General features: G+C 35.1%; 1 protein-coding gene across 2 annotated transcripts; it reads left to right on the top strand.

Annotated features, from left to right (window-relative positions):
* The first annotated feature begins 1,268 nt into the window (after positions 1-1,268).
* LOC139871584 (bifunctional protein FolD 2-like) lies at positions 1,269-9,948 on the top strand. Of its 2 annotated transcripts, none has more exons than XM_071859285.1 (6): positions 1,269-1,346; positions 1,799-1,949; positions 2,393-2,576; positions 2,778-2,935; positions 3,077-3,289; positions 9,570-9,947. In XM_071859285.1, the coding sequence occupies exons 2-6, from the start codon at positions 1,836-1,838 to the stop codon at positions 9,798-9,800; spliced, it is 900 nt and encodes a 299-aa protein (XP_071715386.1). In that variant the 5' UTR covers positions 1,269-1,346; positions 1,799-1,835; the 3' UTR covers positions 9,801-9,947. The 2 variants fall into 2 exon arrangements, with proteins under 2 accessions (XP_071715386.1, XP_071715387.1); XM_071859286.1 differs by lacking the exon at positions 1,269-1,346 and adding an exon at positions 1,439-1,522 and having other exon boundaries at positions 9,570-9,948.
* Positions 9,949-10,359: the final 411 nt, after the last annotated feature.

The following is a 10,359-nucleotide window of genomic DNA, read 5'->3' as shown; positions in this document are numbered from 1 at the left end:
TTACATTTACACAGTAAAAACAATAATATTACCGTATACAGTGATAAAAAAACTAAAAAAAACCTCAATTCAATGATTGTTTGGTTTGTTTGGGTGGTTATCGGAATGTAGCAAGTCTCCCTATCAATGTTTGTTGGCTCTCACTATTACGATGTTATGTATTATGGTATTAGTAGATTTGTTTTAGAAGGTTATTCTATTAAACTGATTAGGTACTCTAGGTACTCTTGAGATCGTTGCGATCTATTTTCATTAAAACATCGGTTTTTTTTTAAGTCTACTTCATCCCGACGACGCCCGCCCACGCCGCCGATCAACCCCAAATAGCGTGTCCCCCTTATCTTTCTTCTTTACACATAAATAAATTAAATTTTATTATTATTATTATTATTATTATTATTATTATTATTATTATTATTATTATTATTATTATTATTATTATTATTATTATAATAATAAACTTAAAAGTTTTAAAACTTACAAAAAATTAGTGGGAAGCCTAGAGACAATCTGGGCCCCCACACCTCTAGCAATAGCAAAACCTATCCTAGTAAAAATATGAGCAGCAGCACCGGCACCAATATCTTGCGCCATCGAACTCTTCTGAACCCGCTTTAGCAAAGAAACAGCCTCCTTCTCTAATTTCCCAAGGGAAGAAAATGAGAAAGGAATGAAACCATAACCAATCGCCAGACAACTAGATTCGTACTTGACCCGCTTCCGACGAGCCGCATTAATCACAGCACGTCCAGGGACAAAGTCAGAAAGTCCAGACTGTGTCAAAGGAGAAGACCCTGTCAAGTCAACACAAACATCGCGACCACAATCCCAGGAATAAAGTAACACATCTGCAGGTCTGAGGGCCCTGTCGTTCCCTCCAGACAACCCAATGTCAACCTCCTTTCTCGCTGAAATCCCAGATCGATAACAAACATCAACAAGGGAATCCCGGACAATATTATGTCGATGCTTAATACCTACCATACCAGCACAAGACACCGCGTGATCCCCGAAAATATCCCCAGTAAAAACCCTTGAACAGGCAGAGCATGCCGTCGAGATAGAGAACAATGGAACACCTAACCGGTAGCACAACACACATCGGTAAGTCTTTGCATTCATCGTCTGACCCAACCCCAAAATAGGGACTGCCCTTAGCCAAGCAGAGGTGTGATCACTCTGCTGTGATTTCCATAAGGCTGATTGTCGGGAAGATAACGAAAAAGTGAATTCTGCAGAAGCCTATAAACTTTGTGAAATAAACTAAATATATATAAATATTTGATCAAAATAATCCTCAAAAATCTTATACCGCGATCTGATTCTCTACCTACTACTCACGCTAAGTAAGCTCCTTCAATCTGTTTGATTTATAAATTATATTTTAATTTTATATATTTACATAGTTACATATACGAATTAGTTAAATTTACTTGTCCATATTAATGATATGTTTCCAATTTCAATTATCAAATCATGATCTGAGCATTATTTGGTTGTAATAGGTTATTTGTCATGTATCGTAAGTATCAAACTATCAATTCAATTCATTGTTATTGCAATTTTTTCAGCATATAAGTTGTAAATTGAAAGTTTGATTGATTCGAATCAATAGTTAAAGTTGGATACATACTATAGCGTTTCGTGTAAAGTTGGTTCCATTAGAGAGTTTTTATAACTTTTAATTTACCAATTTGCTCCTGTTTATTTTATTTTATATTTTTTGCAATTCAATGTATAAGTTTATTGATTATTATTTTGCTGATTTGAGTTTGTATATTGAAAATTATCGTTTCAGGATCGGTTGAATCCTTGATATCTCAGTTGTTATCAATATGGCATTGCCTGTAGATCATAAAGCCCAAATTATTGATGGAAAAGCGATTGCACAGACAATTCGTTCTGAAATTGCGTCTGAATGCAAGGATTTGATTGAAAAATATGGCAAGGTCAATCGATTTCTCCCCCTGTTTTGATTCTGCTATTACATTGAATTATTGGTTGTTGATTTTTGATGTACAACATATTTTTATGCTGATAAGCAGTTCACTCTTTGAATATAACATTTCTTTCTTTATGGTTGACCCTAGACCGAGCTCGTATATTTGTCAAGTAACCCCCAAATCAATTTAAACTTCAAATAATGATGCAAGTTATGAGTAGCCGATCATTTCATTTTTAAGGTTGACTTAACTCGTAATGTCGCTTAGGTTTTTCTTTAAGTAACTGTCTGAGAGAAAAAGTGTGTGCCTTGGTTTATTTTCAGCTCCAAAAATTTTGAGTTAGTTGCGTTATTCATGTTATCAAGACAAAAAGTTAGGAAGACTATACATGATTCTGCATTCACAAGGTCAAAATTATAACTGTATATTTATAGGAAATTTTATAACAGGCTCCAGGACTTGCTGTAGTAATTGTTGGACATCGAAAAGATTCTCAAAGTTATGTTAATATGAAGAGAAAAGCTTGTGCTGAGGTTGGAATTAAGTCGATTGACATTGATCTTCCAGAACAAGTACCCGAAGCTGAATTGATCGCTAAGGTCCACGAATTAAATGCAGATTCCGATGTACATGGTTAGTAAATTATTGGTATATATGAAATTGTGCGTTAGTTGGTAAACTATACCTTTTTTACTTTAAGCACCTGGACATTTATTTCCATTTCTTGATTTCACCATGATCAAGGTTAAAAACGCACATCCAAACGCTAATTTAGTTGGATACGGATCGTCTAATATACATAATTGTTTATAGATGTGAGTTTATTAAATGCAGGCATATTGGTTCAGCTTCCTTTGCCGAAACACATAAACAAGGAAAAAGTCTTAACTGAAATCAGCATCGAAAAAGACGTAGATGGATTTCATCCTCTTAACATTGGTAAACTTGCTATGAAAGGAAGAGACCCACTCTACCTTCCTTGCACTCCAAAGGTAACCCAAATTTACTCATCTTTAAAGGAAATGGGTTGCAATTGCTACCTCTAGTCTCATCTATATGGCATGATAAGAAATTAAAGCATGATTATATACTCGATAAAAAGATCTGAATGATTTGTTTTTTCCTTTCAACAGGGATGTATTGAACTTCTTAAACGCAGTGGTGTTACCATAAAAGGAAAGCGGGCAGTGGTTGTTGGTCGAAGTAACATTGTTGGCTTACCAGTTTCGTTGCTGCTGCTTAAAGAAGATGCGACAGTTACTATCGTTCATTCGAACACACCCGATCCACAAAGTATCATTTGCGAGGCAGACATTGTTATTGCTGCTGCAGGACAAGCTACGATGGTAAGCATATATTGTTTCATGTATAATTTCAAGTTACGTGTAATGAAGTTAAATGTCCGAAAATCGATTTAAAAATTATTTTTAATTCGAGAAAAGACGTCGGTCAGTTTCAAGTATGGACGTCAAAAGTATTAGCTCATTATAGTCACTACAAAGATGTAACTTTTATAACAAGTACAACAAATACAAAGGAAGTGTAAAGGTTATCGCTACCGGGGTTTATTTTACTTAAAGGTTACTTGATGGTAATAATTTATATATGCCAATATAGTCTTTTATTGTGTTAGTTTATATATACTTGATAAATAGTCAAACATCTTCATTATACTATATGGAAAGCAAAGATTATATATAGAGGTGTGGGAAAATGGCGGCTAGGCTTGTTGGTGCATTTTATGTATAAGTCCCTAGTTCATTATTGTTTATCTTGTTTATTAATGTAAATGTACATTTGTTGTTATCAGTTCGTCATTAAAATTCAATACAGTTTCTTACTGATTTCAACTTGTAAATTTGTAAGATTTCTTTCATTATGTCTTTGATTCTACTGATTTCAAGTTGTATTTCATATCTAATGATCATCTTCTTATTACAATTTCAGTTGTAGGCACGTTATACTATTGATCTTGTTAAGTACGTTAAAGGGGCTGTAAGGAACTCTTCATTAGCACATAAATGGAGAATGCATCAAGGTTATTCTGATAAAGGTCATAGGGCGGGTAATTAACTAATTTGGACTAAAAGTCTCCAACCCCACGCTTTTGGTGAATTCTCTTTCGATGTAGTACCATCTAATTTGCCTATGGAAGACCATATTCAAGTTGATGTATGTCAATTTGTATCATTTGTGGGTATATATGACGGCCGTGGTGGGGACGCCACATCACTTTATCTTCACGAATCTCTTATACACCAGCTTCTTGGTAAGTTTTCTTATTCTTCCTTTCCTCATTTTCTTGATCAAAAACTTTTGTGAAAAAATAAAAGATATTTCTTTTTGTCTAAGTTGAATGTTTCTTTTTGTTAAGTTGGTTGGGTCAAAATTTCCTCATTTTCTTGATCAAAAACTTTTGTGAAAAAATAAAAGATATTTCTTTTTGTCTAAGTTGAATGTTTCTTTTTGTTAAGTTGGTTGGGTCAAAATTGTATAGGGTGTTCATTTGGGTTGGGTTAGTTTCGGTCGTAATGGGTTGAGTTTTTGTAAAAGACTGATCCTTTTGACCCCAAAAGACTGTTTCTTTTTGTTTAAGTTAGTTCTGGTTAAAAGGGTAAGTTTTCTTTTCTTTGTTTTCCACATTTTTCTTGATCAAGAATTGTTGTGGAAAAATGGTAAAAAACTGTTCTTTATGTTTAAGTTGGTTAGGTCAAAATTGTAAAACACTGTACCTTTGGATTGGGTCTTAATGGCTTGACTTTATGTAAAAGACTATTCATTTTGATTCGAAAAGACCGTTCCTTTTTATTTAACTTGGTTGTGGTCAAAATGGTTAAAGTCTGATATACTTTTTGGTTTAAAACAGTGAAAGTCAGGTTCTTTTGGATTTAAACTTTTACACAGGTTGTTTTAAAAAAGTATTGAAACTTTTACACACTTTGGTTTTAAAAAGTAAAAACAGGTTCTTAGGGTTGGTTTGGGACGGGTCGGATCGGGTTGGATTCACTTCCCTATTGGTTTCGTTAAGTCATATGTTTAACACTAACATTTAATCACACTTTACTCTCTTACAGATCATAATCGTAACAAAGGATAGTTTCACAGCAGGAGCTTGAATGTGAAATCCGAAACACTGAATAGGATGGTTTAACCTAGTAAAAGCTGAATATGTTAGATCACCTAATTTGATGGAAGCAAGTTCTTCATGTCTTATAGGGTTGATAAGGGTTGAATATGTAATCCGCAACACTGAAACATCTCTACATCTCTGTAGTTGTATTCTACTTTGACAGAGAGGATGTGAGACCAGACATACATCATCCTTCCTCTTACCAACCCTATAAGACATGATGAAACTTGCTTTCATCAAATTAGGTTGATCTAACATATTCAACTATTACTAGGTTAAACCATCATGTTTTAGTGTTTCAGATTGCATAATCAAGCTTTTGCTGTGAAAATGTCTTTTGTTGTCGGATATGATCTGTAAGAGAATGAAGTGTGATTAAATGTTGTTGGTATAAAACATGACTCAACAAAACCAATAGAAAGTGAATCCAACCCGATCCGACCGTCCCAAACCAACCCAAAGAACCTGTTTTTTACTTTTTAAAACCAATCTGTCTAAAAGTTTCAATACTCTTAAAACAAACTATATAAAAGTTTAAATCCCAAATAACACGACTTTCACTTTTTTAAACCAAACTGTATAACAGTCTTTAATCATTTTGGCCACAACCAATTTAAATAAAAAGAAACAGTCTTTTCGGATGAAAATGAATGGTCATTTACATAATGTAAAGCCATTAAGACCCAACCCAAAGGTACAGTCATTTACAGTTTTGAAAGCCAACTTAAACATAAAGAACAGTTTTTTTTTACCATTTTTCCACAACAATTCTCGATCAAGAAAAATGTGGAAAACAAGGAAAAGAAATATCTTTATGTTAACAAAAAGAAATATCTTTTACCATTTTTCACAAAAGTTCTTGATGAAGCAAATGAGGAAAGCAAGAATAAGAAAACTTACCAAGGAGATGGCCCTGAAGAAGATAAAGTGATGCGGCATCCCTACCATGCCCGTCATATATACCACAAATGTTGCGACATCCATCGACTATGGTCTTCCATAGGCAAATTAGATGGTACTATAGCGAAAGAGAATTCACCAAAAGCGTGGGGTTTGGAGACTTTTAGTCCAAATTAGTTGATCACCAACCCTATAACCTTTATTAGAATAACCTTGATGCATTATACAATTATGTGCTAATGAAGAGTTTTTTATAGCACCTTAAACGTATTTAACAAGGTCCATCGTATAATGTGCCTACAACTGAAATCGTAATAAGAAGATGATCATTAGATATGAAATACGATTTGAAATCTGAAAGAAAGACAAAATGAAAGAGATCTTACAAGTTGAAATCAGTAAGAAGTATCATATGAAGGTGTCGTTATATATTCTTCATCGATTCTAATTTTTATTGATGTTTTTGGAGTGGAATCTTCACACATATTGTTAAACGAAGCAGAAGGAACACATAGCAATCGATTCCGAGTTTGAACTCGTTCTCATTCGGTTGTGATGTTTTAGAAAAACTCAGGATCCGGTGTTCTAATGCTCAATATGAGCATATTCGGTACTGACTCTGTACTTAGGATAATTGGATTCGGTAAGTGTAGTGATGATTTATTACCACATTTGGTTACAAAATTTGTTACCGAATCTCAACCATTACTGGATCCTGAATTTTTTTTACCTAATTCTAGTTAATTACCAAATAATAATTTGGTTAAGAATCTCTGTAGCTACCGAATCGGAGATGGTGAAGATGTTTACAGGATCTGGTTATGATAACAGGAAAAGGATTCGATGATGTATACAATGTACTCAGGGTACATGTTCAAGGATTCAGTGATTTTATCTGTGGCCCACAAGGATCCGGTGAAGTGTTATTAAGGTCCAACTTGAATCCTGAGACCCTCAGTTTCTGGCCCAACTCCATTCCTGATTCTAGATTCAGTGGACTAATTCATTTACTGGATTCGGTGGGTTAGTGTTTACTAGGACCAACAGATTCGGTGACCCATCTAATAGCTTATTCATTTATGATATATCAAATTCGGTGGGGTGCTCTACTAAGGCCCAATAACTTTGATCAAACAGGATTCGATGGTGGATCTTAACTGATATCAGGTGACGGACTAACTGTGCAAAATTTTAGATTTAGTGAATTGTTACCGGATCTATTACTGCTACCGAGTCTAACCTGTTACTGAATTCTTTCGGAGATTTCAATTCCGGTGAAAATTCAAAAATTTTGGGGATTGCTGATTACATCAACCAAATTATAAAATAATGCCTTTATTCTATAAATTCATCATTTTGGTGGAGAAATGTAATAGAGTTGATGTTCACTTGTGAGTATTGCTTGTTTGAAGTCGAAAGCAAGGAAAACGAATCGAAAATCCTTCTTCACTGGGGTTGGTAATCGTGTGCTTGTCGATGTAAGAATCACGGGACTTCTCATAATTCTAAAGCCTCGTAGACCCACTGTACTTTGAGGGTGAAGTTTCTCAAGGTATTTCGAACTTTCTAATCAAGATAAGTGATGTTGTGACTATGACTTCTGTGCAAATGACAATGCATGACTCGGACTTTAGATAATGACTTCTGTATAAATGACAGTACAGAACTCGCATTTCAAGAAAAATAGTGTTACTTCATTTGAAAGGGAAAACTACGCAGGCTTGCCTGAGTGGTCACTGAGTTGTCCAATAAAGCGCACCACCCGGGTTCAATTTCTGGCTATACTAAATTGTTCAAATAGGAAGTGTGACTAGAGGGTGTGCATAATGCGCAATTCACCCGGTACCAGGTCTCGCGCTCGGAGGGCTTGATTACCTGAGGTTTTACCTTCTATGGGGGAGCCAATGTGCTCGTTCATAGGAGGGTTTCCTCGCTTACCCAAAAAAAAAAAAAAAAAAAAAATTGAAAGGGAAGCAAGGGAGAAACCAAGAAAATCCTTCATCGTTGGAGAGTTTGAAGATCATCAACAGCTCTCTGAGAGCCTATGATCAAACCTTTCACGAAGAGCCTACTCTACTTTGACGGGGGAGATTCTAGAGTTCTTTCGAAACTTGCTAATCAAGTCAAGTGATGCTATAGCTGAAAAATTGTTTATTCGGGGGGAGCTAAGTGAATTCAAAGAATTCAAAGAAGATCTTTCTTTCACCGGGAATGTTAAGATCAAGTGCTTATGAAGGAGCTAATGCCCACTATATTTTGAGGGGGGAGCTTCTAAGATTCCAAATGTTGTTCTCAAGACGAGCATATTTAATGAAATTACAATTTGAGGATCTAGGGGGAGGTTGAAGCGTAATGATTGATCAAGACAATGTTAGTGATGCGATCTCATCAAATATCGTTGAAGATTCAAGAATACTGAGATTGGAGATCTACTTCAACGACACGTACTTGATTCATGGGGGAGTTAGCTCTTCGCGATTCCTTTTATGTAATTTTGTATGTATGTTATAGGAAGCCACTTTTTAAACACAATCAACTCATGAGGGAGATTTTTGAGTCCTTGGAATGAGCTGATTGTGTTCCAAGCCTTATAGGGAGGATCCTATATATGCGGGCTATATATAGGACCCCAAGGCTTCCTAGCTCAATGCTTCTAAGCACTGATATGTAATGTTGTTCCATAGAGCTGTTGAATGAAATGTTGATTGATTGACTTATACTCTCTACATACAACAACAAAACTCAATCCCACAAATGTGGGGTATGGGGAGGTAAGATGCAGACAATCCTTCTCCTATCCTAGAATAAAGAGAAGTCATTTCTCCACCCAGAGCGAAACACTTCAAGAGTAGAGGAAGTCCTCCCTCTCAATGTTTTATGGATAGAGAGATTGCTTCCGAATGGACCTCCGACCAATAAGTAGGTAAAAAACAAAAAATAAGTGTGAGACGCCATGAAAATGGTAGAATCAAATTTTAATGGGTTTCAAACCCGTCTAAAGTTCAATTTAGGCTCTAAGCGACAGTCAAGTCGCCAATAAATTGACGCTTGCTGATAACTCGATTAATAGAGCCATATTATACTCTCTACATGTTCATCCATATTCACACAATTTTCATGCACATTCAGGGTCCTAATACTTTTTTCATTGTCCCCCACCCCCACCTATATGAAGATTAAAGGGTTTAATTTTACAAATTTTTGGTCTTGCCCCCTTGCTTAATATTGAGGATTCCGCACTCAAATATTGTGTTAAAAGTTTGATTTAATCAGTTAAATCGGTCCTACAAGCCTAACATGTCAAATAGTTTAATGTCGAAACTGGTAAATTGGTTTGGGCTGAAGCGGGTCAGGTTGACCCAAAATGCTTTCGGTCCCACATTTAAAGAGTTTTGTCTTATATCACTATTATGTCACAAAAAAAAATTAAATACTCCTACCTCAGTAAGAATGTATGTTTTTAATTAAAATAGTTTACCATGTTTTATGCATTAAACCTACACATGTTGGTTAAACTTTCAACCTGTTTATGTGCTCCACCCACTGAACTATTCGCTTTATGTTCAAATTTGATTCTATTTGCTTAATATTTGCAGATAAAGGGTAGTTGGCTTAAACCTGGTGCTGCAGTTATCGATGTGGGAACAAATGCAGTTGACGATCCTAGTAGAAAATCAGGATACAGGCTTGTAGGCGATGTCGATTTTCAGGAAGCATGCAAAGTGGCTGGATTCATTACACCTGTTCCAGGAGGTGTGGGACCCATGACGGTAGCTATGCTGCTTAAAAACACTTTGGATGGTGCCAAACGTGTGATTGGGCAGTAAACAATCTTCTCAACACATTCCAAATTTCATTACAAGGAATGGTATTGCATCAGAAATCTACATATCATGTTGTAGTTTTATTGAGCTTATAAACTCATTTCATTTTGACTCTCTAAGTTTATAAAAAATATTGGATCGTTTTCATCTATGGGTTTTCATTACAATTCATTGTGAAGTTTCAATCCGTTTCATGCTGAACTAGTTTGATATCATCTTAATATTATACTTATATAATATATAATATAAGTAACTTTATTATAGTAATAAAAAATTAAATAATATTTACTAAGACATGTTACCAGTGAAGAAATGTAATAGTTCTAGAAATGAGGTAATCTTTTACACCATTAGATTATATGTACACAAATCCATTATTACGTTGACCATTATTGCGTTTAAAAAAATAGATTTTACAGTTTTCAAAGGTTTTTTTAACGCTAAGGGTATGTCGTTAAAAATCCGTTTTAGGATGACTCCAGACTTGAGTTTTTGCCATAACAAGATGTATATTATTCCGTATTATTTTTGAACGGCGATATTGATATCCAATGGCGGAGCT

This window comes from Rutidosis leptorrhynchoides, chromosome 10 (genome assembly GCF_046630445.1).
Source record: "Rutidosis leptorrhynchoides isolate AG116_Rl617_1_P2 chromosome 10, CSIRO_AGI_Rlap_v1, whole genome shotgun sequence".
Taxonomy (NCBI): domain Eukaryota; kingdom Viridiplantae; phylum Streptophyta; class Magnoliopsida; order Asterales; family Asteraceae; genus Rutidosis; species Rutidosis leptorrhynchoides.
The sequence above is the reverse complement of the archived record's forward strand: the minus strand, read 5'-3'. Positions and strand labels throughout refer to the sequence as shown.

What these genes read in the sequence shown, in the direction of transcription:
- LOC139871584 (XM_071859286.1), top strand. Translation starts at nt 1,836, where the DNA reads ATGGCATTGCCTGTAGATCATAAAGCCCAAATTATTGATGGAAAAGCG. An exon ending in ACCTTCCTTGCACTCCAAAG is followed by an intron (nt 2,936 to 3,076) that starts GTAACCCAAATT and finishes TCCTTTCAACAG; the next exon opens with GGATGTATTGAACTTCTTAA. An exon ending in CTGCAGGACAAGCTACGATG is followed by an intron (nt 3,290 to 9,569) that starts GTAAGCATATAT and finishes TAATATTTGCAG; the next exon opens with ATAAAGGGTAGTTGGCTTAA.